Source organism: Ceratotherium simum, chromosome 36 (genome assembly GCF_057802395.1).
Source record: "Ceratotherium simum simum isolate JZ-2026a chromosome 36, ASM5780239v1, whole genome shotgun sequence".
NCBI lineage: Eukaryota > Metazoa > Chordata > Mammalia > Perissodactyla > Rhinocerotidae > Ceratotherium > Ceratotherium simum.
The window spans coordinates 22,905,326-22,922,544 of NC_141935.1; the positions used below are offsets into that span (position 1 = coordinate 22,905,326).

The 17,219-nt window shown below is 35.6% G+C and overlaps 1 protein-coding gene across 1 annotated transcript in view; it reads left to right on the plus strand.

Moving 5' to 3' along the window:
* DNAH14 (dynein axonemal heavy chain 14) overlaps window positions 1-17,219 on the plus strand; it is a 346,391-nt gene that overhangs the window by 92,950 nt on the left and 236,222 nt on the right. Inside the window, exons 21-25 of the mRNA XM_087424245.1 lie at window positions 8,446-8,567; window positions 11,454-11,625; window positions 15,945-16,049; window positions 16,138-16,256; window positions 17,044-17,118. Coding sequence (XP_087280371.1) covers window positions 8,446-8,567; window positions 11,454-11,625; window positions 15,945-16,049; window positions 16,138-16,256; window positions 17,044-17,118 — 593 coding nt within the window. The remainder of the gene's footprint in view (window positions 1-8,445; window positions 8,568-11,453; window positions 11,626-15,944; window positions 16,050-16,137; window positions 16,257-17,043; window positions 17,119-17,219) is intronic.

The window sequence follows — 17,219 nt, forward strand, 5'->3', positions numbered from 1 at the left end:
ACAATTCATCCAGGTTGTTGCATGCATTAGTAGTTCATTTTTTTGATCACTGAATGGTATTCCAGTGTATGTTGTATTGTGTTTGTTTGTCCTTCCACTCTTGAAGGATATCTTAATTGTTTACAGTTTTTGGTGATTGTGAATGAAGCTGCTATAAACATTCAAAAAAAAAAAAAATATGACCCTATAAACCATGACTTTTACCAGCAGTGCCACTGCTGCTAGAAATATCCAGAGTTCTAGCAGTGCCCATGCCAAAACCATTGCCTTGAGATTCTGCTTGCTGAGGTCAAATGCTTCATTTTCATTTCATGAGCTATTGCTCTTAAAGGTTAATCCTACCTCTATACCTGTGTGTCCCTGCAATTTTTTTCTAGAACAAACAGCAGCCTCCACATCTATTCTAGTATAATTAGGAATTGAACCATAGGGTCAGCTTATATTCAGTGTTCCCTGTTAGTCTCTCTTGGGGCAGCCCAACATCCAATAACATAGCTAAGAATCATTTAAAAACTTCAGGAAGTTCAACAAGATATGTAATAATATAGAGATATTTAATAGTAAAATTAACATGATTATAGTTAAAGTGAGAGAGAGAAATATGTACTCAACAAATGGAATTCACATTATTTGCAAACACAAATATATAGGGAAAATATCAATTAATTGGACCTGATATAAAAAAACTCAATAAGTTACAAAAAAGGGATAAACCAAATAGACTGTGTTCTCTAACCACGAGGTAAAATAAAAAATGAACAGCAGAAAAACAGCAAAAAAAAAAAAAAATAGACGAACAACAAAACCATCCACAAAAAATGGAAATTTAAAAGCAACCATATGGTAGTTCTATCCTTGATTTTTTGAGGAATCTCCATACTGTTTTCCATAGTGGCTGCACCAGTTTGCACTCCCACCAGCAGTGTATGAGAGTTCCCTTCTCTCCACATCCTCTCCAACACATGTTGTTTCCTGTCTTGTTAATTATAGCCATTCTGACGGGCGTGAGGTGATATCTCATTGTAGTTTTGATTTGCATTTCCCTGATAGTTAGTGATTTTGAACATCCTTTCATGTGTCTGTTGGCCATCTGTATATCTTCTTTGGAGAAATGTCTGTTCAGGTCTTTTGCCCATTTTTTAATTGGGTTGGTAGTTTTTTTGTTGTTGAGATGCATGAGTTCTTTATATATTTTGGAGATTAAGCCCTTATCAGATGTATGGTTTGCAAATATCTTCTCCCAATTGTTAGGTTGTCTTTTCGTTTTGTTGATGGTTTCCTTTGCTGTGCAGAAGCTTTTTAGTTTGATGGAGTCCCATTTGTTTATTTTTTCTATTGTTTCTCTTGCCCGGTCAGATGTGGTGTTTGAAAAGATGTTGCTAAGACCGATGTGGAAGAGAGAACTGCCTATGTTTTCTTCTAGAAGTTTCATAGTTTCAGGTCTGACATTCAAGTCTTTAATCCATTTGGAGTTAATTTTTGTGCATGGTGTAAGGTAAGGGTCTACTTTCATTTTTTTGCATGTGGCTATCCAGTTTTCCCAACACCATTTGTTGAAGAGACTTTCTTTTCCCCATTGTATGTTCTTGGCTCCTTTGTCAAAGATTAGCTGTCCATAGATGTGTGGGTTTATTTCTGGGCTTTCGATTCTATTCCATTGATCTGTGTGTCTGTTTTTGTGCCAGTACCATGCTGTTTTGGTTACTATAGCTTTGTAGTATATTTTGAAATCAGGGAGTGTGATACCTCCAGCTTTGTTCTTTTTTCTCAGGATTCCTTTAGCTATTCGGGGTCTTTTGTTGTTCCATATAAATTTTAGGATTCTTTGTTCTATTTCTGTGAAAAATGTTGTTGGAACTTTGATAGGGATTGCATTGAATCTATAGATGGCTTTAGGAAGTATGGACATCTTAACTATGTTAATTCTTCCAATCCAAGACCACGCAATATCTTTCCATTTCTTTGTGTCTTCTTCAATTTCTTTCAGAAATGTTTTATAGTTTTCGGTGTACAGATCTTTCACCTCTTTGGTTAAGTTTATTCCTAGGTATTTTATTATTTTTTTTTCAATTGTAAATGGGATGGTATTCTTAATTTCTCTTTCTGCTACTTCGTTGTTAGTGTATAGAAATGCAACTGATTTTTGTATGTTGATTTTGTATCCTGCAACTTTACCATATTCGTTTATTACTTCTAAAAGTTTTCTGGTGGATTCTTTAGGGTTTTCTACCATATGATCCAGCTATTCCACTGCTGGGTATTTATCCAAAGAACTTGAAAACACCAATTTGCAAAGTTACATGCACCCCTGTGTTCATTGCAGCATTATTCACAATAGCCAAGACTTGGAAGCAACCTAAGTGCCCATCAAGGGACGAATGGATAAAGAAGATGTGGTATATATACACAATGGAATACTACTCAGCCATAAGAAACGATGAAATCCAGCCATTTGTGACAACATGGATGGACATTGAGGGTATAATGCAAAGTGAAATAAGTCAGAGGGAGAAGGTCAAATACCACATGATTTCCTTCATTAAGTAGTAGATAATAACAACAATAAACAAACACATAGGGACAGAGAGTGGATTGGTGGTTACCAGAGGGGAAGGGGGGAGGGAGGAGGGTGAAAGGGATAATTCGGCACATGTGTGTGGTGATGGGTTGTAATTAGTATTTTGGTGGTGAACATGATGTAGTCCATGCAGAAATAGAAGTACAATGATGTACACCTGAAATTTTTACAATGTTATAAACCAATGTTGCTGCAATAAACAAAAAATTAAAAAATAAATAAATAAATAAATAAATATCCCATCCAGGAATACATTATTGTTTTGCATAAACTCAATATTATTTTTATATTTTTATATTAAAATTATCTTTCATAATTGTTAAATAAAATAAAAATAAAAATAAAAGCAACCATAAGAATATACAATAAATGTAGACAAAATTTTTTAAAGTAGAAGGGCCAGCCCAGTGGCGCAAGCGGTTAAGTGCACGCGCTCCACTTTGGCGGCCCAGGGTTCGCAGGTTCGGATGTCAGGCACACACCAACACACTGCTTGTCAAGCCATGCTGTGGCGGCGTCTCATACAAAGTAGAGGAAGATGGGCACGGATACCAGCCCAGGGCCAGTATTCCTCAGCAAAAAAAAAAAAAAAGAGGAGGATTGGCAATGGATGTTAGCTCAGGGCTGATCTTCCTCACACACAAAAAAAATTTTTAAAGCAGAAACAAGCAAAAAGGAGAGAATTATAAATCAAACCTTATCACAATTGGCTACAGCCCTGTGAAAAGGAATATTTAGAGCACTAAATGCCTTTATTAAAAAGTAAAAATGAATTTAATAAATGATAATTTAGGCATACTCAAGAAGCTGAAAAAGAACAGCACACACACAGAAAGACTCCACTTCCAGGCAAGATGGAGTATAGGGACCAGATATTCCATCCTGCCTGAAATATCCAAAGCAGAACAGAAATAATATATGGATAAATGGTTCTCAGGATATTGGATATCAGGCATTGAAGGACAAGGATCCCTGAGAGATGGGAAACAAAACGGCAAGCCCTATGATTGCCCCAATTTACTGCATTGAGTTTCCAGATCTTGGTTGAGGGGGAATGGGAGGAATCCAACCAGAGCCTGGTAGATTCCCTGATACTAGGAGATGCAGTTGAAAGACTGAGGAGCCAAAGGAGGCTAGAATTTGTAGGATAAAGAACCAGGAATGACAGAGCTGCATAGAATGAGAACTTCAGAGACCTCTTGAAGGTCCCGACTCAAGTATTCAGCAGACCTAATCACTGGTATGTGAATGTGAGGAAACTACTCGAAACCAAGGAAATGACTGCTTGCGGAGATAAAGGGAACCATTCACACAGGGCTGTGAATAGTGCCCATATCCATCAGCCACAACAGAAAATTGTAACATTCATGAGCATCAGACAGAGCTCTTAAAAGGATCTTGCCACAGTAATATAGAATAATTAGCCCTAGACTACTTGCTGCTCTTATCCTCTCTAACAAACCTTAAGAGCAAAACCAAAAATGATGACACTGTTTCTAAGTAATTTAATTGCACTTAGAACAAAGCTCAAGAATATTTACAGGAATACAAAAATATCCAGTACCCAACAGGGTAAAATTCAGAACTTCTAGAATCTAATTAAAGATTATCAGACATTCAAAGAAGCAAGAAAATATAACTCATAATGAAAAGAGAAATTAACCAACGGAAACCTATCCAGAACTGACACAGATGTTAGAATTAGAGACAAAGACATTAAAACAATTATTATAACTATATTCCATATGTTTAAAAGTTAAGTAGAGGGGCCAGCCCGGTGGCACAAGCGGTTAAGTGCATGCGCTCTGCTGTGGCGGCCCAGGGTTCGCCGGTTCGGATCCCGGGCACGCACCGACGCACTGCTTGGCAAGCCATGCTGTGGTGGCGTCCCATATAAAGTGGAGGAAGATGGGCATGGATGTTAGCCCAGGGCCAGTCTTCCTCAGTAAAAAAGGAGGAGGATTGGCAGATGTTAGCACAGGGCTGATCTCCTCACCAAAAAAGGAAAAAAAAAAAAGTAGATATGTGGAAGATATTTTTTTAAAAAGACCAAAATCAAACTTCTAGAGATGAAAACTATAATATCTGACATGAAATATACACTGGATGGGATTAACAGCAGATAGACATTGCAAGAGCAAAGATTAGTGAATTTAAAAATATAACATTAGAAACCATACAAAGTGAAATACAGGGAAAAAAGAGAAGTCTTGAAAATGAAAAAAAACATCAGTGACCTGTGGGAAAACTTCGGGGAATATAATAGACATGTAATTGGAGTCCTCCAAGATGAAGAGTGAGAGGGAAAAACAGAAGAAAGAAAAATTTGAAGAAATAATACGCAATCTGTTCTAAATGTATTGAAAACAATAAAGCAACAGATTCAAGAAGCTCAATACACTCCAAGCTCAGGAAACATCATAATCACTTATTCAAAACCAGTGGAAGACAGAAGATGCAAATTACCAACATCAGGAATGTAAGAGGTGACATCACTACAGAATCTACAGATATTAAAAGGATAACAAGGGAATATTATGAACAACATTAAGTCAATTCAACAAAGATGAAATGGACAAATTCCTTGAAAAACACCAATTACTAAAGCTCACTCAAGAAGAAATTGATAACTGGAATAGCCCTATATGTATTAAAGATATTGAAATGATGGCTTAAAATCGTCCCACAAGGAAAAGTCCAGGTCCAGATGGCTTATTTAAGGGAGACATAATACCAATTCTACACAGACTCTTCCAGAAACCTATAGAGGAAGGAATCCTTCTTAACTTACTCTTTCAGGCCAGAATTACTCTGATACCAAAACCAGACAATGACATTATGAAAAAACTAGAGACCTCTTGAATGTAGATGCAAAAATTCTAAACAGAAATTTCCAAATAAAATCCACCAATATATATAAAGAGGATGATGCATTATAATCAAGAGGGACTAATCTAAGAAATACAAGGTTGGTTTAACATTCAAAAATCAATCAATGTAATTCACCATATCAAACTAAAAAAGAAAAACCGTATGATCTTCTCAGTACATGCTGAAAAAGCATTTTACAAAATCCAACATCCATTTCTGACTCAAAAAACCAAAAACAAAAACAACCTCTCAACAAACTAGGACCAGAAGAGAACATCCTTAACCAGATAAGGGACATCTATGAAAAACCTATGTCTAACATCATACTTAATGATGAAAAACTGAACACCTTCCCCTAAGATCAGGAACAAGGAGGTCTTCTCTCACCACTTCTATTCTACATGGTACTGGAGGCTCTAGCCAATGTATTAAGGCAAGAAAAAGAAACAAAAAGCATCTATATTGGAAAACAAGCGGTAAAATATTCTTTATATTCAGATGACACAGTTGCCTATGCAAAAAAATCCAATAAAGTTACAAAAAGAGTAAATAAAACTCATATTAGCAAGTTTTCAGAATACAAGATTAGTACACAAAAATCAACTGCACTCTATGTACCAGCAATGAACAATTGAAAATTTAAATTAAAAAATGCCAATGACAATAGCATAATAAAAAATATGAGATATTTAGGGATAAATCTGACAAAAGATGTGTAAGACCTCTACACTAAAAACTACAAAAGCCTGCAGAGAGAAATTAAAGACCTAAATAAATGGAAGATATACTGTGTTCATGCATTTGAAGACTCAATATAAATAAAATGTTTAAATATCCCCAAAAGGATCTAGATATGATGCAATACCAATCAAAATTCTAGCCAATTAGTGGTAGAAATTGACAAGCTGATTCTAAAATTCTTATAAAAATGTAAAGGAACTAGAATAGCTACCTGATTTCAAGCCCTACTATAAAGCTACAGTTATCAAAACAGTTTTATATTGGTTAAAGACAGACAAAGAGAAAAATGGAACAGAATAGAGAGTACAAAAATAAACCCACATATGTATGGACAACTGATTTTCAACAAAAGTGTAAAAACAATTCTGAGAAGAAATAATAGTCTGTTCAGAAATGGTGCTGGCACAACTGGACAGTCATACACAAAACAAAAAGATTAAAAAAAAATTTGAAGCCATATCTTGCAGCATATAAAAATTTAACTCAAAAATTTATCATAGACCTAAATGCAAAACCTAAAACTGTAAAATTTCGAGAAGAAAACATCACAGAAAATGGCAACTTTCTTCAATATGACACCAAAAGAATGATCAGTAGAAGGAAAAATCTATCAATTGGATTTCATCAAAATTTAAAATTTGTGCTCTTCAAAAGAGCACTGTTAAGGAAAAAAATACATAAGCCACAGACTGGGAGAAAATATTTGCAAAGCATACATTTGATAAAGCACTTGTATCCAGAATATATAAAGAACTCTCAAAATACAAAACAATAAAGAAATGGGCAAAATATTTAAACAGACACTTCACTAAAGAAGATAACGTGGATGGAAAAAAAACACATGCAGAGATGCTTAATTTCATTACTCATTAGGGAAATGCTAACATCCCAATGAGATACCACTGCCCACCATAGTGAACGACTAAAATTAAAAAGACTGATCATCTCAAGTTTGGGTGAGGATGTGGAGGAACTAAAACTTTCATACAGTGCTGTATGGAATGTAAAATGTTAGAATCACAAAGTTTCTTAAAAAGTTAAAAACACACCTACCACATGATCCAGCCATTCCACTCCTACGTATTCACCCAAGAGAAAGGAAAGGTTATGTCTGTACAAAGACCTGCACCTGAATATTCATAGCAGCTTTATTTGTAATAGCAAAAAATAGGAAGCAACCCTGGTGTACACCTCATGAATGATAAATATATGGTATAGCTGTACAATGGAATACTACTCAGCAATAAAAAAGAAATGAACTATTGATATATGCAACAACATGAATGCATCTCAAAATAATAATGCTGAGTGAAAGAAGTCAGACCAAAAAGAATACATATTATATAATTCCACTTAGATAAAATTCTAGAAAATGCAAATTAGTCTACAGTTTGAGAAAGTAGATCAGTGATTGCCTAGGGATGAGAGAGGTAGGTGTAGGAGGAAGGGATTACAACAGGGCACAAGAAAGCCTTTCAGAGTAATGGATATGTTCATTATCTTGATTGTGGTGATTGTTTCACAGATATAAGCATATATCAAAACATCAAATGGTACACTTTATGTGCAGTTTATTTGTGTCAATTTATACCTTAATAAAGCTATTGAAATATAAAATAGATTTAAAAAGAAAGAAATATGTAGGTAAATACCGGAAGAGAAATATAAATGAGTTACAAGCGGTTCCCTCTAGGAGCCAGAGCTAGGCGATGCACCAGTCTACTGGTTTTTAAATAAGCATTTTAGTATTAATTGATTTTTAACCATTTTCCTATTACTTTCATAAATATACTAGTTGGAAGAAGATGTTATATGTACACAATGGAATTTTCTGAAATTAAAAGAATGAAGAAAATCTATAAGTACTAACATAAACCCTCACTAAAAGACATTATTAGGTTAAAAATAAAAGCAAGTTACAGAACAATATGTATCATATGGTTGCCATTTATGTAAACTATTAAAGATATTACATGTACATATGTGCAAAAGTGTTTAAAGAAAGGAAAGAATATACATACAAAAAGTGTTTGTATATTTTATAATAAGACAGAAAATTGGATGAACAAGACATCTCAAACCTCTCTCAAAACTAAATATAATTAGATTTATATTCATTTATGTGACCCTCTATTTATTATTTTCTGTATGTCAGTGACTGATAATCACCTTTGATCTCAGTTTCTATTATATGACTCTTATAGAGTCATTTTATATATTTGGATTTGTATGTATGTGTGATTTTATCATTGTAGGATCTTGTGGATAAATGGGATAAAAACTTGACTCTCTTCTCTTACACTCTTGAAGAATGGATGAATTGTCAAAGAAATTGGCTTTATCTTGAACCAATTTTTCATTCTCTAGAAATACAAAGGTAAAAAACATAAAATAGGCCATACACAGGTAAAAAAATGCATGGTGGGTAATTTATTTCCTGTAATCCTTGAGAGATCATTTCTTCAATGAACACTCTAAAACAATCCTACCTATAGGCATAGGTGTATAATCTGCTGAATCATTATTATGTTTTTTTTTCTTTCATAAAAGATTACAAGCATCATCTTTTTTTTAAAAAAAAAGAAGCCTTATTTCTCAATTGCTGATATTAAGCTATTAAGGACTGAAAGAACTATCAGATAAGTAATTATAATCCATAAACCACAATACTACATGTTTATTTAGTTCTGGAATGTTAGTGTGGTTTTGATGTGAACAATAAACATGTTTTTAATAGCATTCATACATTAATGATAGTGTCCTACTTTGGATCATGTGAAAGAATAGAGGTCCTAGACAATTGTTGCAATTTTTACCTTTTTATTCGTAGCATGCAAATTAATTGGTCTCTTTTTAAAGCAATTGGTCTTAAGAGTGCTTAAATTGAGACATATATATTAACTAGGCAGGATTTAAACTACTGACAGTAAATCACACAAGCTAGTCTAGGAGCCATTTTGAAATAAGGTAGGAAGTCATGGGGTGTGTATTTGTAAGGCATAATACGCAGACAATAGAAGACCTTGAATATCAGGTTAAGTATTTTGAACTTTATTTTAGGGGCAAAGGGGAGCTATTAGAGGTTTACAAAATAGAACTGCTTAGATGTGAGTATTGCTTTATAGGAAACAATATCCATTTTTGTTATACATGTATATGCTTGTCATATGAATGCTTTACATTTTTCTATTAATCTATAGTTATTCTGATAGTCCTCAAAGGTGAAATCACATACCTAAGGAATATATTCTTTGTGGTTACAACTTGGTGCCTTAAATTCAAACTTTAATGCTACTTGTTACTGAAGATTTCTTAATTGATAGAGAGGTAAGACTCCCAGGTAGGGGAGTTCAAAATGTCATCAAGTTGTTCTTTGACAGGACTTGCTATGAGGTTGAAAAGGGGGCTTTTAGTTAAGGGATGCTGACAGCTCCTGTATATAGTTGTAAGCAAAAGAAAAAATGGGTCTATATTGGACCTGCCTCCATATAGTGGACTAATGGAGAAGGATGATGGGCCCTGATACAAGGGTGAAAAAGAGAAAAGGAAAGAGAGATTCATTAGAGGAAAGGGAATTTAAAGGGAATTTGTGAGAGTAGAGGATGCTGTGCCATTTACCCTCACTCCAAACTAACTATGAGTTGCACTAGAACTCCTAAAGACATTGGGAGGGTGCTGAACAGAAGGGGAGATTGAAGTCTCCCTGATAAGATTTTTGCTGAGCTGTAGAAATTGGTAGGCCCATCACCCGAGGTGGAGAATGGGATAATGGTGGGAGGGCTCTTAGACAAGCTTGACATATATTGCCCTGAATTTGGGGGCATTAGGAACTAGGACTTGCGTCTTCTCTGGAGAATTTTGAAGCAGCCTTTAATAGTAGAGCAAAGAAGTACAAGAATACATGGTTATCTTAGACCACTGGTTTCAATCAGAGGTGATTTTTGCCCTCTAGGGGATATTGAGCAATATCTGAAGACATTTTTGATTGTCACAACAGGGGTTGGGGGGTGGGGTTCTACTACTATCTAGTGAACAGAGGATATTAAACATCCTACAATGCACAGGAAAGCACTCCACCCCCCAACAAAGAATTATCTGGCCCAAAATGTCAATAGTGTTCAAGTTGAGAAATCCTGACTCAGACCAAGGAGACACGGTAGAAATTTCCATCTTGAAAGATCTCCACTCAAAATGGTTGGGGCCAGAACAAGGGAATCCCAGAGGTATACTGCTTAAAGCAAGAATGAGGAATGACTATAAGTAAGAGGTCAGCTGAAGAGAGCCAGGGAATGCTGCAATGTAGAAGCTCCTGCTGGGGGCACTCTCAAGACCCCAGCTACATACTCCTTGGATAACTGCCCTACGGGGCCATTTAAGAGGCAAAAGAGAAAAAAATAACACCAGTTGAATTTTTTTTTTTAAAAAAAGGCTTTTTCTCTAATTTCTTCTCTACCTCAACCTCCAAGCCCTGAGGAGCCTGAATCAGGTTGGGGCTAGCGTGGGACGGGAGTGGGAAATGTAGGTGAGCAGAGAAAGTAAAAGAACTAGACCACACAATCTTTGAAAATCCTTCCCTCATTCAATTCCAACAGTAGCAGCAACAAAACTCAGATTAATGTATCAGTGGATTACCATGCCATGGGTGGGTTTTGCTTCCCTTTTCCAAGGGGGAAAATGATGATAATATTCTTTCAAGGAAAATTTCTATATCTATGCTGAATCTGCTTTATATTCCTTTATCCTTTAAGATTAGATAATTTCTAATAGAACTTGGATTTCCTTATACACTTGCTCTATTCTCTTGCTCCTAGGCCCAATGCCCTACCTGCAATATTCTTGATGTGAAAGCACTGTTGCTCCTTTAAAACCCAGATCAAATAGCTTCTTCACGAAGCTCTCCCTAAATGCCATTTCCTCTCTAGAAATTCAGTAGCCCTTTGTTTTATTACACTTCCTAGGACACGAATCACTTCTACCTACTTTATGTAGAACTTGTATACATCTGTCTTATACCTCTCACTAAGTATAATCTTGTTAGATGATGGATGTATATCTAATGTATCCTCGTATTTCCTACCATGTATATCACTTGTACATTACAGACTCTCGAAAAATATCTTTAATTAATGATTGATCAGTAAAAATAAAGCATATCAAAACATTTTGTAAATTGAACAGTATTCTGTGGAAAATGCTTTTGGATTATAGATTTTAATAATAGTACCTTCAAAATATAAAATTATGTCTAATTTTCTTTCTAAAGGCAGCTCCCAGCAGAAGCAAAACTCTTCTCTCAAGTGATTTCCATGTGGAAAGAAATAATGTTAAAAGTACAAAACAAACTGGATGTCTTGCAAATAACCACCTCTGCGAGAGTCCTTGAAATTCTGCAAAATTGTAATACATATCTTGACTACATAAAGAAAAGTCTTGAGGTAAAAACTATAGCAATCCTAAAATGGAGAATCTTTTAATCTACAAAATGTAATGTAAAATGCACCTCCGAAACTAATTCCAATGCAGATTTTCTTCTTTACTCTAGCTGCCAACAATATTTCAAACTCTCACCATCTGTAGGGTTAAAGAAAATGCTATCAAAAGGAAAAAAAAAAAGTAGTTGTAGCAATCTAAATGATCTTAGGCAAAGTGCCAAACTTTTTAAGTGCCTAGATTTCTTTACCTTTAAATTGGGAATAAATTTAATTTAAATTAAATTTAATTTAAATTGGAATAGTGCCTACCTTGAGCAGCTTTGTCCTGAATGAGATAATGCAGTTAAAGCAGTTAAAACACAAGAGCTGTCACAAAGTACTAAATGAATGTTATTTATATTAGCACTACTATTATTATGAAGTTGATAAAAATCAGCAAAATTGAATGCTTTGATGATTTTATAAATTAAATTATTGATTCCATGTATTTATACATTACCAGAACTAGTCAGCTAGATATACACATCTTTTTTTTTTTTTTACTTTTTTTTTTTAAATAAATTTTTTGTTTATTGCAGTAACATTGGTTTATAACATCGTAAAAATTTCAGGTGTACATCATTGTACTTCAATTTCTGCATGGACTACATCATGTTCACCACCAAAATACTAATTACAACCCATCACCACACATGTACCGAATTATCCCTTTCACCCTCCTCCCTCCCCCCTTCCCCTCTGGTAACCACCAATCCAATCTCTGTCCCTATGTGTTTGTTTATTGTTGTTATTATCTACTACTTAATGAAGGAAATCATACGGTATTTGACCTTCTCCCTCTGACTTATTTCACTTTGCATTATACCCTCAATGTCCATCCATGTTGTCACAAATGCCTGGATTTCATCGTTTCTTATGGCTGAGTAGTATTCCATTGTGTATATATACCACATCTTCTTTATCCATTCGTCCCTTGATGGGCACTTAGGTTGCTTCCAAGTCTTGGCTATTGTGAATAATGCTGCAATGAACACAGGGGCGCATGTACCTTTGCAAATTGGTGTTTTCAAGTTCTTTGGATAAATAGGAATCTCCATACTGTTTTCCATAGTGGCTGCACCAGTTACTCCCACCAGCAGTGTATGAGAGTTCCCTTCTCTCCACATCCTCTCCAACGCATGTTGTTTCCTGTCTTGTTAATTATAGCCATTCTGTCGGGCGTGAGGTGATATCTCATTGTAGTTTTGATTTGCATTTCCCTGATAGTGATTTTGAACATCTTTTCATGTGTCTGTTGGCCATCTGTATATTTTCTTTGGAGAAATGTCTGTTCAGGTCTTTTGCCCATTTTTTAATTGGGTTGGTAGTTTTGTTGTTGTTGAGATGCATGAGTTCTTTATATATTTTGGAGATTAAGCCCTTATCAGATGTATGGTTTGCAAATATCTTCTCCCAACTGTTAGGTTGTCTTTTCGTTTTGTTGATGGTTTCCTTTGCTGTGCAGAAGCTTTTTAGTTTGATGGAGTCCCATTTGTTTATTTTTTCTATTGTTTCTCTTGCCCGGTCAGATGTGGTGTTTGAAAAGATGTTGCTAAGACCGATGTGGAAGAGCGTACTGCCTATGTTTTCTTCTAGAAGTTTCATAGTTTCAGGTCTTACATTCAAGTCTTTAATCCATTTGGAGTTAATTTTTGTGCATGGTGTAAGGTAAGGGTCTACTTTCATTTTTTTGCATGTGGCTATCCAGTTTTCCCAACACCATTTGTTGAAGAGACTTTCTTTTCCCCATTGTATGTTCTTGGCTCCTTTGTCAAAGATTAGCTGTCCATAGATGTGTGGGTTTATTTCTGGGCTTTCGATTCTATTCCATTGATCTGTGTGTCTGTTTTTGTGCCAGTACCATGCTGTTTTGGTTACTATAGCTTTGTAGTATATTTTGAAATCAGGGAGTGTGATACCTCCAGCTTTGTTCTTTTTTCTCAGGATTCCTTTAGCTATTCGGGGTCTTTTGTTGTTCCATATACACATCTTTTAATACTGGGTTTTAATATTTGAGATTCATGGTGAACATATTCACTTCACTTCATAAACCAAGATTTTTTTCCAGGCATTCATCTCTTTTGCCTGTTGAACACAAGTCTCAGTGTTGTGATGACTGCTCCAGAATATCTTCATATGGCAGTTACAGCCTATAGAAAGTTCTCTGCCCAGGAAGACCTTCTGCTATATAAATCCATGATCTAGGGCAGTCATGAGGGGCTGCACCCAGAGTGATCTCGTTAATAATAGCCAGTATACTTCCAGATCATTGAGATAAGCTTTCTAATTATTTCTGGCATATCTTTGGACTATTACTAAACATCATTACCAACCAGTAATTTTCCATTTATTCATGTATTGAGCGCCTACTTTATACCAGGCATTGCTGCAGATGCTGGGACTCCAGAGATAGAAGACATATTCCCTACTATTACAGAACTCAAAATCTATTACAGGAAACAAAAAAAATAAAGAGATACTACAATGTGATGTATGCTGTGATGGATTGGATAGTATGACCATATCAAAGAAGAGAAATTAATCCAGTCTAGGGAAAGTGATAATTGAAAGTGTATGAGTTAGCCAGGTAAACGAGTCAGAGGGTGGGCGGGTGTGTGGGAAGAGCATCCTAGGCAAGGAAAAAAGTACAGATATGGAGCCACGAGCAAGTGTGGCACATCGTGGAGTTGTAAACAAGATGGTACAGATGGAACATTGATTGCAAATGGGAAAGTGGTGAAAGAAGAGATTCTCCAGGGACACAGGGCAGATGATGAAGGGCCTTGAGTATCACAATGAATTTTGACTTTATTTTGTAACCACTGAAGGAGTTTAAGCAGGAGAGTGAAATGATTTAATTTAGAAATACCTCCCTGGAGGGAAGCATAGAGTATATAGAGTGAGGGCAGTGATAACAGATACAAAGAAACTGGTCAAAAGACTAGAAATAGTGTGGGACTAAAGTAAGATCATGGTGAGGATGAAAGTTGGAGCCAGGAGCTTCAGATAGGTAAGTAGAGGATAAAAGAGAGAGGTCCAGGATTGTGCCTGGATTTCTGTCTTGGCCAACAGAGTGGAAGATGATATACTACCAAGATAGGAACTAGAGGAGGAGGGGGCCTGTGTGGAAACAAGGAAGATTTGTACATATTGAAAATCTAATACTTAGGACATCAAATGAACATCTTCACTCAGCAATTGGGTATATAGATCTGGGGCAGAGGGACGGGATCTGAGCCAAAGAGCAAGTGGTATGTATCACATAGCTCAAGAAGAACATAATGGGTAGGAAAAGTGATGGGGATGGAACTCAAGAGGTGTCAACAATAACGTATAGGTGATGAAGGAGGGTCCTGAAGGCAAAAGATAATAAGTGGCTGAGGGATGAAGAAAAACAGGAGAATGAAACCACAAAAGTCAAAATGAAGGACAGAGTCAACAGAGACAAATGCTGTGGAAATATCATGTAACAGGAGGACTGAAATGCTCCAGTAAACTTGGTAACAGTGGGGGTCAGAGGGCAGAGCCATTTATTTACTGAGAGATGAGTACATCAAGATTTTGAGTTTATAGACTATCTTTTCAAGAACTTTGTGGAGAGAAGGTGGGTAAGTAGCTAGAGGACAACAAAAAGAGACAGAAGGTTTCTTATATATTTTTTAACGAAAGAAATTTAAGAGGGAAGCCTATTGCAAAGGAGAGATTGAAGATACAGGCGAGTAATAAATAAAACAAGGATGGCTTAGCCTGGCATAAGTGAATGGGTATCTCTTCCTCTGAAAAGAAGGAAAAGAGTTAAGCCTGGTGTGAACGCAGCTAAGTTGTGAGGAAGGATGGAAATATAGGCATTCTCTGTAGGGTAGAATATGAGGTGACCTGCTGAAGTGACAGATTATTCCCTAAGAGGATAGAGAAACAAGAGCAGAAAGTTGGCAGCATGGGAAAGCAATGTTAATAATACCAAAATACAGTGCTTTATTAATGATCAATAACACAATGGTATGTGTGGTTCTGTGTGTGCGCCTGTGTGCATGTGTGTGTAAGGGGAGATTTTTTGGTTTGTTTTGGTTTTCATTTGTTTTAGTTTTGCTTCATTCAAATTTTTTTTTGCAATTTAAGTATAGCTTTCTTTGAGCATGGGATGTTATTTTGACTGATAGTGCTATGTATACTGTAACTCTAATATTGTTGCTTTTGTGTGTAAATGTAGATCCAAATGAGGATGTGACTCATATCATGATTAAATATATATTCTGAATTGCATTTCTTTTGGTTCTGGACAGGACTACCTTGAAATTAAAAGAATGATTTTCCCAAGATTTTACTTTCTTAGCAATGCTGAACTTCTTGATATTCTAGCTAATAGCAGAAACACCGAGTCTGTACAGGTAATATCATTATTCTCTGCTCAGCAATATTATTTCCCGACCAGGTCAGAATTTTATAATGTTATTGACATTTGTTTCTGGTCCACAGCCTCATCTTATGAAATGTTTTGAAAATATAAAACAATTATTGATATGGAAACAAGACATTGGCCCTCCCGCTGTGATAATGCTCATATCTGCTGAAGGAGAAGCCCTTGCGCTGCCCAAGTACGATATATATGTTACAAACTAAGTGTTGAGACTCCGTAAAACTTCATTATTTAAAACCTCTTCTTGGAAATCTCTGGTATTTCATGGATGTTTGCTAAGCAAACTACTTCTTCAATGATAATGCACTTTTGTAGAATTTTACCTTTCCATATCTTTAGTTAATATTATCCTGAATGCCAACAGAAGGTCTTATTATGTGGACACAGATAGGAAGGAAATTTGCTATTTGATTGGGGTTGTCGATGCTGCTCCCACTGCTGCCTCCACGGACCTCTGGTTTTGTCATGAATGGCTCCCAGGCAATTATAATAAGCTAGGTCCTTCCATTATACTGGTCCAATTTGCCAGCCACAGCAAGGGCTCACTAACCTTTGGCACGTGGTTCCCGATGTAAGTTGATTAAAAGATGCTGCCTCCAAGTCTTCCCATCCACCAAAACCCTAACCCAACCCTGACCTAGGCTTGCTATTTAATAGAAGATCCAATGAGGAATCCCAAAATGCTTCGTAAAATAATTTATCTATTTTGTAAATTCATATTTTACTGGAACCTCTTATAATATTGTGAATAATTTTGTAAATTCATGGTTTTGATGTCAGAATTTCCTAAAGCTAGGTGATACATTTTCTGCATAGTTTTCCAAATTAAGATCTAGAATAACCAAAAGATATTATAGAATTATAGTCCTTTGGCTAATGAATATTAAAGGTGTAGAAAACTTAGTCTATAGGCTTATCAAAGGAATGAAACATGAATAAAAATAATTCTTCATCATATTTTACAGGAAAATTCGTATAAGAAATGCCATAGAACAGTGGCTGGTAAATGTAGAGAAAAGCATGTTTGATGTGCTAAAAAAGTAAGTACAATTTTCAAATCCTAAAATGATACTATATATATATATTTAAACATTAATTATCTACTAATCCAAGTGAAAAGTATCCAGAGAAATATATGGAG